General features: G+C 35.2%; 1 protein-coding gene across 1 annotated transcript; it reads left to right on the forward strand.

Moving 5' to 3' along the window:
- The first annotated feature begins 732 nt into the window (after positions 1-732).
- LOC114717527 (uncharacterized) lies at positions 733-3,951 on the forward strand. The gene has a single exon (XM_028902688.1). It carries the CDS (start codon positions 733-735, stop codon positions 3,949-3,951), a length of 3,219 nt encoding a protein of 1,072 aa, XP_028758521.1.
- The last annotated feature ends 12,913 nt before the right edge of the window (positions 3,952-16,864 follow it).

Consider the following 16,864-nt stretch of genomic DNA (forward strand, 5'->3'; position numbering starts at 1 on the left):
ATCTTCTTCTGTTCCTATTGTTCTTGATTGATCTGTTGCTGAACCAATACCAGTCAATTTGATAGAAACAAAAACGAATATATAGATGAGCTGTTATACTTGAGGACTAAATATGTTTGATTTGATTTAATTTATTATATATGTCGAAAAGGGACAAAAATAGATGATAATGTGAAATAGAATTGATGCATATGCATAATACTTGATGTAACATGCACGAAATTACTTTGGTTACAAATAAATAATGCATTTTTTTATAATATATAATTTCTCATATTAATAAAATTTTAATCATTCTTTGACCAAAGTTTTTTTCGATGATATTTGATAATTGTCACTTTTTTTCTAGAGTTAGTATTGATGAGTATTATTGAGATTATATTTGTTAGAATATCATATTGACTCTGAAAACTTGCCCTGTTGTTTCATTTGGTATCATATTGCTTTGAAGTTGAATTAGAACTTATAGAGTTTGAATGAAGTTAGAATTTGTAATGTATAGCTTTGAAGTTGAATTAAATTTGATCAGAGTTGATAAAAGTCACATTGCTCTGGAGTTAGTGTAAATGAGAAATACCATTGAGATTTGCTGGAATATATGTTTGATTAGGAGATAACAAGGTTAAATTGAGGGTTTAATGCATGGGAGACGTCATTTTTTAAGCTGTCATGCTGCTGGGTTTTTTATTACCTTAAAAAATAATAAGGTGTTGATATTTGATTTAGGTAATCATGGATCGTAGTTGGATTGACGCTCTACGAACAAGTGACGAATATGAGCGTGGGGTGGATCAGTTTTTGGAATTTGCAAAGAATAATGTTCCTAATAACAATGGATTGTTTTATTGTCCTTGTGTTAAATGTATGAATGGGTTGCGACAAGTTACAACAGAAATAAAGGATCACTTGATTTGTTTTGGGTTCTACAAAGCATATAGACAATGGGTATTGCATGGTGAGTCTAAAAAACATAAAGTGTGCCAGATTGAGAAAGATGATATGGATATGGATGAGCGAGTGGAAGATATGATTCATGATGTAGGTGTTGATGTTGTTGAGCAATTACATAAATATAGTAACTTGTGCAATGATGCCGAAAAGCCTTTATATCCTGGGTGTACAAAGTACACAAGGTTGACAGCAGTGTTAAAGCTAGTCAACTTAAAAGCAAAAAATGGGTGGAGTAATAAGAGTTTCACAGAGTTGCTTATATTGTTGAAAGATATGCTTCCAGAAGGTAATATACTTCCAGATCGTAATTATGAGGCAAAGAAGATATTGTGTCCAATGGGATTAGGATATAAAAAGATACATGCTTGCCCCAATGACTGTGTATTATATAGAAAAGCATATGATGAGCTGGATGCATGTCCGGTCTGTGGGACATCACGTTATAAAGTAAAAGAGATGGAGGGTGGTGATGTTATTTCTAAGGGGCCTCCTGCAAAGGTATTGTGGTATCTTCCTATAATACCAAGATTTAAACGTTTATTTGCTAATGCAAATGAGGCAAAGAAGTTGAGATGGCATGTTGAAGAAAGGAAAACTGACGGAATGCTTCGACATCCTGCTGATTCTTCTCAATGGAAAAGGTTTAATCAATTATTTTCTGAATTTAGTAATGAGCCTAGGAATCTTAGGCTTGGACTTTGCACAGATGGGATGAATCCTTATGGAAATCTTAACAGTCAACATAGCTCATGGCCTGTTCTCTTAGTGATTTATAATCTACCTCCTTGGTTGTGTATGAAACGCAAGTATATTATGTTATATTTGATGATTTCTGGCCCAAGACAGCCAGGAAATGATATAGATGTTTATCTAGCACCGTTGATTGATGATTTGAAGATGATGTGGGAGGTAGGTGTAGATGTATTTGATGCATATCATGAAGAGTCTTTTAAGTTAAGAGCTATGATTTTTTGCACAATAAATGATTTTCCTGCTTATGGAAACTTATCCGGATATAGTGTTAAAGGGCACAATGCATGCCCTATATGTGAAGACAGGACATCTCACCAGCAGTTATCACATGGAAAGAAGACAGTTTATCTTGGTCATCGAAGATTTCTTGAACCAGGACACCCTTATCGAAGGAAGAAAAAGGAATTTAATGGCTTTCAAGAGTATAGGGACCCTCCAGAGCCACTTACTGCAGACCAAGTATATGAACGGGTGAAAGACATTGATACAGTATTGGGTAAAAGCCAAAAAAGAGTAACTGAGAAGAATCTCTGGAAGAAGAAGTCTATCTTTTTTGATCTCCCTTATTGGAAATATCTTGAGGTAAAGCATAGTATTGATGTGATGCATGTGGAAAAAAATGTGTGTGAAAGTCTAATTGGAACACTATTAAATATAAAGGGAAAGAGCAAGGATGGTAAGAAAGCAAGATTAGACTTACTTGAAATGGGGATTCGAACACACTTGGGTCCAAGAACTGATGGAAAGAGAACTTACATGCCCCCAGCCTATCATACTTTGTCGAAAAGAGAGAAAAAAAGCTTTTGTCAATGTCTACAAAGTATTAAGGTGCCACAAGGATATTCTTCAAATATCAAAAAGCTTGTATCAATGAAGGATTTAAAATTAGTAGGCATGAAGTCCCATGATTACCACATTTTGATGCAACAATTCTTACCAATAGCAATTCGAGACATATTAGAGAAAAAGGTGAGAAATACAATAATTAGATTATGTTCCTTCTTCAATGCCATATGTAGTAAAGTCATTGACCCAGAGAAATTGGATGAATTGCAGAATGATATTGTCATTACCTTATGCCAACTTGAAATGTACTTTGTGCCGTCATTTTTTGATATCATGGTACATCTAATTATACATTTGGTGAGAGAGATAAAGTTGTGTGGCCCAGTTTATTTGCGTTGGATGTACCCATTTGAGCGATATATGAAAATCCTTAAAGGGTATGTGAAGAACCCACATCGACCTGAAGCGTCTATTGTTGAAAGATATGTTGCTGAAGAGGTTGTTGAGTTTTGTACTGAATACCTATCTGGAATAAAACCTATAGGACTTCCTGAGTCTCGCCATAAGGGAATGAGAGTTGCAGGTCAAGGGACGCGAGGGTTTAATGTGAGGCCTATGAAGCGTGATGATGTAGAACAAGCGCATATGTACATCTTAAATAACATTGATGAAGTTCAAGATTACTTGTTTGAGCATAAAGAGGAATTAAGGGTTCAAAACCCTAAAAAGGCAGATAAATGGTTGCTAAGTGAGCACAATAAATGTTTCTCGCTTTGGTTTAAGGCAAAGGTAAAGCAAGATCGTCAAAAGTTCAATGTTTCTGATACAGTAAGATGGCTAGCTAGTGGGCCTAACTATAATGTCACAACTTGGAGTGGATATGACATCAATGGCTATTCATTCTACACAAAATATCAAGATGATAAGAGCACTATGCAAAACAGCGGTGTTATGGTAGTTGCAGAAGCAATGCACTTCTCTAGTTCTAAAGATAAAAATCCTAAATGGGCATCCATGCAGTATTTTGGGATTATTGAAGAAATATGGGAAATTGACTACTATAAATTCAAAGTGCCAATTTTCAAGTGTAAATGGGTTGATAGCAATAATGGTGTTAAAATAGATATGTCAAGTCTTGCACTGATAAATCTTAACAAAGTAGGTCATAAGGAGGATCCTTTTATTATGGCAGTTCATGCAAAGCAAGTCTTTTATGTCACAGATCCAATTGATAAAAATTGGTCCGTGGTTCTACATGGGAAAAGCCTGATTGCTTATGAAGAGAATGATGAATCTTATTGTGACATTGGTGAGACTCCTCTTTCTATGTCAACCATGCCTCAATTGGATGAAGAAGATAAAGAAGATGGTGTACATAGCATAACAAGTGAGCATGGTGATAAAGAAGATGATATGTATGGCGTAAGGACTGATCATGATGAAGGTTTATGGGAGACTTAATCATAATTAATCAAACTCTTATGACAACAATATTAGTAGAGGTGTTTTTAACTTTTGTGTAAGCTTTTCAACATCGTTTCTTTTGATATGTTTGATTATAATTTTAATTTATTATTCTTTTGTTATTGAACTCATTTATATTCCTATTTTCAAAGGTATACATGGAGAATTCATCCAGTATTGGCAACAAAACCACAAAGTCAAAAAATTGTAAAAAGGCGTCACACGGCTTACTAAATTAGCTCAAGCAGATGGAGGCAAGATTCATATTGAATTTGATAAGAGAGGAGAGCCAATTGATTGGAAAGAAGGGAACACATTTAGAAGTTTTGTTGCACTTGTTGCACGTCAAAAAATTAGCATTTTGATAGATGAATGGGATAAAGTGAAACAAAATGATAGAAATGAAGTTTGGGATACTATACTGGTACCTCTCATTGCATCCTATATCTACTTTTTATTTAGCTATTATATTGTAGTATATGTTATTACTAATTTTATTGCTTACATGTGTTCCTTTTGCAGATTACTTATGACATACCTGATACAATGTTTATGAAGGAGAAGTGGCTCTCTTATGCAGCAGCGCGGTGGAGGGACTTTAAGTCCAAACTCACAAGAAATTATATATTTAATGAAAAGGGCAGTGAAAGTGATCATGATGTTGATGATGACAGTAACTTTGAAAAGCCTTGGCAGAAATACTCATATATTGATGAAATGACATGGATGAAATTTGTTGAAAGCAGATACAATTCTGATTTTTTGGTAAGTAAAAGAAGAATTTGATGTTAAAGTAGTATTTATTTAATGTTTGCTTTTTTATAAATATTTTTCATTGTTTTATTAGGAAAAAAGAAAAAGAGGTAAGGAGAAACAGGAAAAAAATCTATACCCCCATACCTTGTCTCGTGGAGGTTATGCATTGCTGAACAACAAAATGATGGAAGAAAAATGGGAGGCTAAGAGACAACTTGCAGAGGCGAAGGATGATGGAGATGTTTCTCCTCCATCTCCTGTCAATCGTGCTCAAGCATGGAAGAGAGCTCGAATGAATAAGAAAGGGGAGTTTCTTACTGAAAAGGCTAGAGAAGTAGCAAAAAAGATTGTAAGTATTTTGTAATTAACAAACTTGTTATATGCTAAAGGAATAGTTTTCTGATTGCATTTCCTATTTACTTGTCATAGGACTCCTTGGAAGAAGCAGTTACTCAAGGAACCTTTGTTCCTACTGGTAGGCAGGATATCTTAACCACAGCATTAGAGAAGGAAGAGCACCCTGGCCGCGTTAGAGGATTACCAAGAAGTGTCGGTATTAGAGAATACTTTGGACCACCACCTTCTAATCACGGCCCAAAAGGTGTACCATTACAGCAGGTGCAAATGATGATAGAGGAAGCAGAAAAGAAAGCTGATGCAAGAGTAACAGCACTAGAAAAAGATTTTCAAGAAAAAATTATGCAAATGGAATCAATGATGAAATCTTTTAGTTCGATGCATTCGCAGTCTTTGCAAGCACAACAACCTTCTATGCCTCTAAGTACAAAAGGTAGTTGTGTGGCAGAAGAAGTGTCATGTATGCTTTATGTAGAGGATCCTAATAAACGTTTAGTTGCACATGGAAAGGTATACAAATTTGCAACAAGGATCCATCATCAAGAGATTCTAGATTACCAGGTGAAGGTGGTGGTTGAAGAGGTTGTGGATGCTAATGCATTAGTGCCATTCCCTGATGAGGAGGTAAAAACAGTGGGACAAGCTAAACATAATTTCATTCTTTGGCTAAGGCATCTAGTTACCACTACCACTGAGGTATGAATTATTTATGATCTTTCACTTCCTAATTCACATGGTATGCATTTCTAATTTTATATTTGTCATTGATTAGGAAGTCTACCAATCAAAGGATTCTTTTGATTCAAATCCTCAACATGCTATTGAACGTAGTGCCAAACCAAAGCGAGATAGCTTGAGCCAGCTAGCTTTAGCTTTTGTTGATATGGACAATACTGTTCAACTAAATATGAGTAGAGAGATTGTGGGGCGAGCTATTGAATTAACAATCTTCAAGAGAGATGTTGCTGAATTTCTTGCTTTTGATTTGCTAAACATATCAATAATTCAATTTTGTCTCATGTAAGTATGAATTTTATTTTAACTTTACATATATGTTGTTTTTAATTTTCTTACTAACTTATTTTTCATTCTTATAGGTATCTCCACAATCTTTGCAAAGAATTGGGTAGGGCTAATAATTATGGATTCTTATGTCCACATCATATTCAACCAACCGGAAATACTTTCAGTGGGAGAACATCATACATTGGAAGTACGATTAAAGAAGGAAATAAAAAGTGTTGGTTTGCACCAATTATAGAAAGGTACTTCGTTCTAATTCACCTCTTAATTAAATAAAAACTTTCTTAATGATATGGTGTTAATGTTAACTCATGTTGTAGTGGTCATTGGAGGCTTGCTGTTATCTGTCCATCTGACTGGACCATATATTGGTTTTGTTCTCTGCAATGGGAAGTAAGTGAAGATATGAAAGGAGTTCTTGAATCGTAAGTATTGTGTGTAACTTTATTTTGCAAATATATTATCATTATAAATCAATTTCTTACAAGTATTTGATATAAATAGATCTTTGAAGATGCACTCTAAATTGATGAGAAAGAATAGCCAAGTTTTGTCAATTGGGTTTATGTAAAGGTATGTATTTTAAATTTAAACAATGGTGAGATTAATTATATTGATCACTCTTGTTTTGTGTATATTTGTAGTGCCATAAACAACTAAAAGATGTGGAATGTGGATATTATGTGATGAGGTATATGTATGAAATCATCTCTGGGGGTATAACCAACTCATTCCACAAGGTAATAATATTATATGAAAATAATAATTCTAGTATAAATATTGAGTTGTTTTTAATATTACTGATGTTACAATTTTTTCCATTTGGCAGCATTTTCAAAATTTGGACCCATATTCTGATTTACAGATGAGAGAAATACGCAGCATATGGTCAGAGTATTTCTTGAATTTAACAAAATTAGAATAGAAGGTGATGTATAGCAAGTTCTACATATTTATCCTTTTGTTAAACATGTTAATACTAGGTTCATACTTTTGTTGACAATTCATGTGGTTTGGTTGTAAAAAAACGTTGTAAATTGGTGGTTATATTTAATATTAGATATAGTTGGTTGTATTAACAGGTTTTTAAGTGCAATTATTATTTAATTAAAAATATTTTTAAAAAAACACTACCTAGACATATGGCTTCTGTTATAGTGTATAACAGAAGCCATAAGTTACCTACGGCTTCTGTTCTGCAGAGAACAGAAGCCATACGTCCAACCTACAGCTTCTGTTCTGCAGAGAACAGAAGCCATATGTCCAACGTAGGCTTCTGTTCTCTACAGAACAGAAGCCGTATCCGTAGGTCAATATGTATGGCCTCATTTATGCACAATAAGAACAAAAGCTGTGGGTCAATATGTATGGCTTCAATTATGCACAACATGCACAAAAGAAGTTATAATCACGCACCTACGGCTTCTGTTCTTAGCCATAGGTCAATACATATGGCTTCAGTTATGCACAACTGAAGCCATATGTATGGCAACCTATGGTTTCTGTTCTCTTACAACAGAAGCCGTAAGTCATACCTTCCGCTACAGTTGCTTCCACTACAGTACATATATTGTAGCGAAAGGTTCTTTTTAACAGAAGCTAAAGGGGGTATTTTGCACTAGTGTCTACTCCCAGCTGCTATGGTTGATAGATTCACTCCAGTTGGAGCTTTTCTTGAAGCTATAGAAGGATAGGGTATATCAACTCTTGAAGAATGGTGGAGTGGCATGAGTTTCTAGACTTCAAAGGGGAATTTAGTTTTACTTTTCAATTTTTAGCTATGATTTATGGCTTTCTAGGTCTAGGAGTTGTAAATTCTTAGTTAGGAACTTTGGATTGTTACTATAATCATTGGTTAATGATTTACATTTGTAGTTTGGATTGGTTAATGTTGAATTCTGTGCTTCAATAAATGTAGTCACATATATGTTTTCTTGTAACTCTCTTGATTCTCTCTTATCTTATATGGTCATGTTTTGATATTGGGTTGATTTTAGGTTGCAATGAACCAATTGTTTGATCATTCTCAAATTACACATTAGGAGAGCTTAATAATGTTTTCATTAATGAAGTTCATTGATTTAAACATTGGACTCAATGAGTTATTGAGATTGTTATTCTAGAAAACCTAATGATTTTATGAAACTCCCAATATCTTAAGTAAACTATGATTTCTATTAAAACCATTTTCAAGAGGTTTCCTATCATTCATTTCTATTCTATCATTATCTTATCAAAAATACCAAAAATACAGTAGCTTAGGTTTATTTCCATTGCATATATTTTAGTTACATTTCAATTTAATCTTAAACTCCAAAACCCTATTTCATTGCATTGCATGACGTTTAGTCTAGCTTAGGTCATCAATAAAGGCTCCCAAAAGTGAACACGACCCAAGTTGCATCATTGTGCTATAATTCTTGCAATTTGGTAAATTTCTTGCATTTGACCCCAAGGCGTAACGATATGGTCAAATCAGCAAACTTGGTCAATCAGTCTATTATGACCCATATTGCACCATATTTAGTCAACGTAAGTGGTAAACTCACTATAAAATCCATCGATATGCTATTCCACTTCCATTTAGGGATATCTAGGGGTTGTAACTCTCCTGTAGGTTTATGATGTTTTGTCTTAACTTTTTAGCAATTGAGATACTTTAATACATACTCTGTGATATCTTTCTTCATTCCAAGCAACTAAAAAAGTTCTCTAATGTCATAATACATCTTAGTGATTCCTAGATGAAGAGTATATCAGCTCTTTTTGGCTTTTGCTAAAATCCTTTTCCTAAGATTGGCTACTTTAGGAACATAAGTTCTCTTCCTAAACTTCAACAGTCCTTCTTCAGAAATTTCAAAGTTTTAGGTCTCACCCTTGTATAACTTTTCTTTGAAGATTTCTGCTAATTGATCCACGCTGTGCTTCTCTAATCTAATTCTTGAGTAGAGCTGTGAATTGCGTTCTACTGCCTTTCCTCTCAACTAACTACATCTGATATAGAGGACCCCAATCTCTGAAATTCTCTGCCAACTTTTGCTTTCTTGATCATTAGTGATACTACTTACACTGCCTTCCTACTTAAGGCATATGCAACCACATTCATTTTTCTTGGATGGTACTTAATTTGGAAATCATAATCCTTAAGTAATTCTATCTATCTACATTGCCTCATATTCAACTCTTTCTGATCTTGAAGATACTTGAGGCTCTTGTGGTCGTAAAACAACTCTATTATTGCTCCATACAGGTAATGCTTCTATATCTTTAATGCGTAAACTATTGACGCCAATTCCAAGTCGTTGTCAGATAATTCTCCTCATAAGATTTTAACGGGCATGAGGCATAGACCACATAGGTCTGTGTAGGATTAGGGAGTACGAGTATGGGAATAGAGGTGAGCTTTCTCTTGAGCTCCTAAAACTAACCTCACTCTTCTCATCCTATAAGAATAGTTGGTTCTTCTTGGTTATCTTGGTCAGTAGAAGAGCAATCTGAGAAAAGTCCTTAATAAATCTTCTATAATACCCCGCTAGTCTGAGGAAACTTCTGATCTCGATCATTGTCTTGGGTTGTTCTAAGTTGAGTGCTGCCTCAATTTTATTGGGGTCGATAGTTACTCCCTCTCAAGAAATCACATGGCCAAGAAAACAAACTTCCTATAGCCAAAACTCACACTTACTAAGTTTGGGAAAGAGCTGCTTCTCTTTGAGGGTATTTAAGATAATTCTCAAGTATTTCTCATACTCTTTAGGAGACTTAGAGTATACTAGGATGTTGTCAATGGATACTATCATGAACTAATCTAAGTAAGGTTGAAAGATCCTGTTCATGTAGTTTATGAATATTGCAGGTGTATTCGTCAATCCAAATGGCATCACTAAGAACTCATAGTGCCCATAACGAGTTCTAAACACAGTCTTAGGGGTATCGTCAAGCTTAATCCTAAGTTGGTGATAGCCAGATCTCAAATCAATCTTAAAAAACACACTGGCACCAACTAGCTGATCCAATAAATCATCTATTCTAAGGAGCAGATACTTGTTCTTAATAGTGACCTTGTTTAGCTCCCTGTAGTCTACCCATAACCTTAGACTGCCATCCTTTTTCTTAACAAATAATACTGGAGCACCCCATGATGAAATGCTTAGTCTAATAAGACCTTTTTCAAGTAACTCCTTTATCTGCTTTTTTAATTTTGCCATCTTATTAGGAGCCATTCTATACGAGGCTTTGGAAATTGGACCCGCTCTAGGTACAATATCGATTGTAAATTCTATTTCTCTATCCGGAGGTAGTCCTTTAATCTTTGTTAGAAATACTTCTAGGAATTCCCTGACAATCGGGATTTCTTTTATCCTCTCTTCTACTTCTGCTTGCATTGAGAAGAAAACAAGGAACCTTGATAGCATTTTCATAGGCATTTGCCCACTTGGGCTTCTATTATGAAGTTTAACCTAACTTTAGGATTCAACTCTACTTCTCTTAAGGGTAGGACCAAGGTTTTGTTCTTATAGTCTAGTAGGATGTTATGGGATAACAACCAATTTAATCTAATTATCATATCAATTTCATGGAAGGGAATACATATTAAATCTAAGGTAATGCAACAGTGCTCATATTGAACAATACAGTTCAAACACACGTCTAACATGACTACCCTAAAGTGTGTAGGTATGGATACATGTATATCGTAAGGCAGTGTATTGATATTTAAGCCAAGTCTTTTAACACAAATATACGATATAAAAGAATGACTAGTGCTGGAATCAAATATTACAATCACCGGGGAATTATTAATAATGATTGTACCTCGAATCATTTTCAATGACTTCCGGGCTTCTTCCTGTGTGAGGGTGAAAACTCATCTTTAAGTTCATGGCCTTGACTTCCTAGCATTTTATGGACATTCCCTCAAGAAGTGTTCAGGCTTATCATTGGTAAAGCAAATGTTCTGTCCCACTATACATAGTCTCTCATTATGGTTCTTACCACAGATAGTACATTCTTGCCCTTCTATTGATTGCTTCCTTTACCTTTTCCTCTTCTTATTAGCATTAGAAAAGGTGCCACTCGGATCTCGCTTCTTCAGCTTAGGAGTTGGCTTGACCATTAGATGATGGTTCAAATTGTTTTTAGTGATTCAGTAGGCCTTGACTACCTTGTTGAACTCTTTGAATTGCCAAGGGGCAATTATTTCTCTCAGGGACTGCTTCAATCATTTGACCATCTTTTATGTTACCCATCTCTTATCCTCATGATAACGTAAATAAGTGGAATAATGAGAGAGGTGAATGAACTTTGCTAGATACTCATCAAATGGCTCATTGTCCTTTTGTTTGAGGGTCAGGAATTTTGGTTCCCTCTCATCTTTAATGGACCTTGGAAAGTACTTCTCATAGAATTGCTCCAAAAACACTTCCCATGTTACTCTCGTATGACAAGCTTCGAGTATTAGCTTGGTGTTCTTCCACTAGCGTTCAGCGTCCTTCTAAAGCTTATAGATTGTCATTTGAGCCTTTCATTTTGTCAGACAATCCAATGCTTTAAAAAAATTTTCCAGGCAATTTATCTAGTCCTCAACTGCCTGAACATCGAACACTATCAAATGAAGGAGGATTATGTTTACAGAATCACATCATCCACTTTTAGATGCTATTGGGATCCACTACTGGTGCTACCAATCTAGGCAGTTGTTTAGGTTCCTGGACTGGTTGTACTTCTTCCTCTAGTTGCCTCAGGTTAAGGTTAGCCACTACCACTACTACTGTTACAGCAATTGTAGTGTCCCTCTCTTATTCTTGGCAAGCTTGTGTGACCCTCATGTCCTTGATTGTCTTCTGTTGTTGCTTCAAGCGATCTAAGATCACTTGTGACGAATCTAGAGGGACCTTTGTGTTATTCCCAAGAGTCTCTCTAGTGAAGCATTTCTTCTAGTTCTAACCATTTCGGTATCTAATCAGAATAATAAAGGAACAAGAAAGAAACAACATACTTGTTTTTCATTCATCACAATATCCAAACATCACAAGATATTAGTACATCACCAAAAAATAGCAGAGATTGGTATATACATGCTGGATAATCCATACATAACATAAAAGCATCATTAGTCTAACCTACAATGATTAGCAGTATCAAAATAATCCTATGTCAGCACTACGAGAATCCCTAACTGTCTACAGGAAATGGATGATGACAAAACCCTTTAGCCTTCGGATCCAATCCTTTAGATTAGATCTGAGTATCTAATCCAAGCAAAGTATCTCGTGTAACCAAAAAGGGGTGTCTAAAAGCACATCTACCATTTGCTAAAGCCAATCTACAGAGTTAAGATAAGGGTTACCCTGTCCATAGGCCTAGTACAACTTTCTCACATCTTGCAGGTAATCTACGTATGTGATCAGATCTTGGTTCACATCTTTCCTAATGTGACATCCCAAAAACCTCAATCTCACTCTTAGTTGATCCCTATTACGAATCTTAGGCTTTGGTGGGGCTGGGACAGGAGCTACTGGTACTAGGGGCATAATCGGTAAGGTACTGGGTCCAACAATGTCACTTAGATGTATATCTGGGGTGATAGGTTGACCAGGCTTAGGAATGTCAAACCTATAGTCTCTTGGTGGTTGAATCAAACCAGCCATAGGATCCACTAAATCACCAGGTCCAAGAAGGTTCATAAACTCCTCCCAAGTAGGCCTTACTAACTCTACCCAGTGCGCAGGGTATATGATAGAGCTCACTAGTGAGAGCCCTGGGCTAGCATCCCTCATAATCCACTCCTTTGGATCCTCCTCCTTAATTAGGTTATCTATGTCTGGTATATCTCTTTGGTTAACGAATAGCTTAGACCTAAGTTGGTGATAGCTAGATCTTAAATCAATCTTAAAAATACACTGGCACTAATTAGCTGATCCAACAAATCATCTATTCTAGGGAGTGAATACTTGTTCTTAATAGTGACCTTGTTTAGCTCCTTGCAGTCTACATATAACCTTAGACTGCCATCTTTTTTCTTAACAAACAATACTGGAGCACCCCACAATGAAATGGTTCATCTAATAAAACCTTTTTCAAGTAACTCCTTTATTTGCTTTTTCAATTTTGCCATCTTATTAGGAGCCACTTTATACGAGTGTCACATCCTGTCACATCCAGCATTATGGTAATTAGAGATAAGAAATATTCTCAAAGTATTGAGGATTAAAAATGATAGGGAAAAGTCAAAGGATTTTGGTGGAAAATAATTACAGTAATTTTCCAAGCCAATTATAGGAAATTGATTAATTAAGGAAAATTGGTCAAATGTAAATAAGGAAAAATATTTCCGAGCCTTGGAAAATTAAGAAAAAATAGGGATAATATCCCTTGAGGGTTATATGAAATTACAAAGTTGGTTTTATGACCAAATTACCCCTAGAGAAATTATGAGAGAATTAAAGGGTGATTTGGGCTAATTAAGGGATTTTATTTGGAAAATTCCAAATAAATATTTTTTAAGGGGAATAAAATTCCAAGAAAATTCATATGAGATCCCAAAGAATTATAAGGAATTATAAGGAATTATGGAATTAAATGAAGACCCTCAAGTGTCCAAGATTTTTCCAAATAAATGTGAAAAGTGGAAAAATCCCTAAAGGGAAGGAAATTAATTTTCCTTTATATTTAATTATTAGGAACTTAATTTTGAGACAAAGAGGGCAATTTGAGAAGATAATAATGAGCAGAATAAATTAAGGATCTGATAGAAAATAATTACAGAGGCTAAGCTACTGTAATTATAGAAAAGAAGTTAAACTCAGAGCCTAAAGTATACTGATAAAGCAAGATTGGTGTCTTGCAAATCCAAGGGATCCTATTGAGCCATGTGTCAAGCTCTTGAAGGAGAAGATTTGAATTAGCCAAGTGTCATTCCATAAATGGAGAGGATTTTGACTTTAGTAATTAATTTCATTTGGAATTTTGTTAATTATGAGAGAGGAATCAAGATTTAGTAGGGTAATAACACTTGGACTATCATTAAAAAAGGTGGTTGGGATATTTTGAAGCATTAATCAAGCTCTTCTCTCCCTTATTTTCATATGTAGTTTCAGCCAAGGGAGAAAATAAGAGAAAAAGAGAGAGTTTGAGAGAAAAACAAGAAGAAGCAAGCACCTTTGATCATCCAAGCAAGGTTTCAAGGTTAGATCTTCGTCCTAGAAGTGTTCTTACTTTGTTTTCTTTCTCTTTTATGGTTAAAAATCTGTCTCCTCCCTCTCTTGATGTTGACCGAACTAATTAATCAAAAGGGGAAAGAATTTTTAATCATCACACTTGCTAAGACACAACAGCACAAGCTAGATCCTAGTGTTTGCAAGTGAGTTCAAGTTGTTTTAAAGCAAAGTTGTGATTTTTGGTTCAGTCAAAGGGAAACTGAAGGAGGCCATTTTATTTTCCTCGATCTAAGCATATATTTGAAATCTACATGAAAAACCATGTAGGGATGAGTCAAGGAGTGATTTTTAGGGTTAAAAGAACCAAATCTAAAAGCAGTGAACAAAGGAGGGAACTTTATGGTTCAAGAATCATTTTGATGTATGTTCTTGCTTTTTCATGGTTGGATAATGATTATGGCTGCCTTTTTTTTGATGGATTACATGGTTAGGGTTTGATATTTGTCAAGGGAAAGAGGAGAAGGAAGAAAAGCTAAGACTTTTGGAGCAAGGTAGTAAGTTAAACCTAGCTACTACCACTAACTAGCATTATTGATTATTCTATGGTTAATTGCTATTATTGTGGTTGAGCTTTCTTGATTGTTATTGGCTGCTCTATGTAGTATCTTGCTTTGGCCTTTGCATGTTTGAGTTTGCCAAATGATAAGCATGTTAGTTCACCAATAGTAGCTAATATGATCATGCATAATAATGATGCTTGCTTGGTGCTATAGTTGGTTAATTTGCTACTGGGATTTTCAAAAATCTCATCCCCCAAAAATAATCTAACATTTTAGGGCCTGAATCCTCCAAGGGAAAGCTGCAGATTGAAGGCTAATTTGTGGGGTTTAGCCATAAAAATTCGTGAGCTCATTTTGGTTATGTACATATTAAACTAATAGTGCTGGAAGCACACTGATACTGACTGGTTCATGTGACTTTTTGATTATGCTCCCGAATGCATTTAGTCATGAAATTTGGTATGATGAAATATAACGTCCTGAGCTTCAATTTGATAGCTAATACGTTAAAAATGGCCTAGTATACAATTTATAATGATTTTTCAAAGCTAATGGTCAGAATCTGGGAATAAGGGTTTTTGGCAAATGGACAGTGTTGCTTTTCTCAAAAACCTAACACTTTCTCATTAGGAATTGGACAATGACATTATTTTTTTTCTTGAAAGAGGACTTAAAGAGATTTAAGTATAATTTTGAATCACCCCAATTGGAGTTTTGTAGAATAAGTTATGAATTTTTGAAGTTGGGCCAGAAAAACTGGATTTTTACCCGATGAACAGTAAAAATCCAAAATTTAGCGTTTTTATGGTAAAAAGTGAGCCCAAGACCATCCAATGTGGTCTAAAATGATTTTGAAAGGAACCTAAGTCAATATAATAGTAAGGTGTGACACATCCTGCCAATTTTAGTATTGATAGAAGGGATAAAAAATTTTGTTGAGGGCCAATAGGGAAAGAAGGTTGGATAAGAAAACTAAGCATGGTGTGAAACCCAAAAAGGGTCTGGACTGGCATTTTCAAATTTATTGGTCTAGGAAGGGCAAAATGGGAAATTTTGAGAAAAATTCTTTAAAATGGAAATTTGATAAATTAGAGGTTTTGGAACCTCAATGAAGGCCCTAAAGGTGAAATCGGTGTGAAAATGAATTATTACCGAATTTCCAGAATACAGAGGTGATTAAGCTCAAATTGTTTATACTAATTGGTGACTTTTTCCATATTTTTATTACACTTTTCGGCTCATTTTAATGATATTTGTGCTTAATTGAGATTGAGGGTCTTTGTTTTGAGTTAGTGTTATTTAAAGATAAAATTGTCATATTTATTCATTAATTGGATTTAATTAATTTCTGGGACAATCGATACCTCAGACCATTACTTTTTATTTTAGGACACTCAAGAAGAAGAGTCAAGGGTGAAGATCAAGGAAGTCCAGCACACAAGACGGATTGACACCTCTGTCAGGTTTCGCCGCGACCAACTTTGTCTTCGCCGCAGTGAAGACACTACTTCAGCAGAAGTGCTCTCGGCCAAGGTTCGCCACGGCGAACAAATACCTTCACCGCGGTGAACCCCTCGAATTAGCAACCCAAACCCGAACTGTTTTCAGAAATGTTACCTACCCACTCTCATTCATTCAGACCATAGCCCCCATCTTCATTCTCTCTCATCTTTCTCTCATCTAACCCTAACTTCCTCTATTTTTCACTGTCAAACCTCCACCATGGGAAGCTCATATTCATTCTTAGTTGAGATGCTTCAGATTTCTATGAGTGGCTAGGCGTTTTCCTTCCTCTTGGAGGTGTAGCAATGGCTGGAGTTCAATGAGCTAAGAAAGGAAGTAGTTTAATCCTAGTTCATGCTATGAATTTATGAGTTTCTAGGTTTAGAATTTGTATTTTGTAGCTAAACTACTTGATTATAGTTGTAATCAGCTTGGATTTTCATATGTGTAGTGAATTGATTATTGTAGAACTTTGAGCTTAAATATGTGAAGTCTCATGTATGTCAGTTGTAATCTTTTGATCCTCTTTACTTTTGCACGGTTGTGTTTTGATAT

Source organism: Neltuma alba, unplaced genomic scaffold (assembly GCF_004799145.2).
Source record: "Neltuma alba isolate B1F8T4 unplaced genomic scaffold, ASM479914v2 tig00011742_pilon, whole genome shotgun sequence".
Lineage (NCBI taxonomy): Eukaryota > Viridiplantae > Streptophyta > Magnoliopsida > Fabales > Fabaceae > Neltuma > Neltuma alba.

What these genes read in the sequence shown, in the direction of transcription:
- LOC114717527 (XM_028902688.1), top strand. Translation starts at nt 733, where the DNA reads ATGGATCGTAGTTGGATTGACGCTCTACGAACAAGTGACGAATATGAG.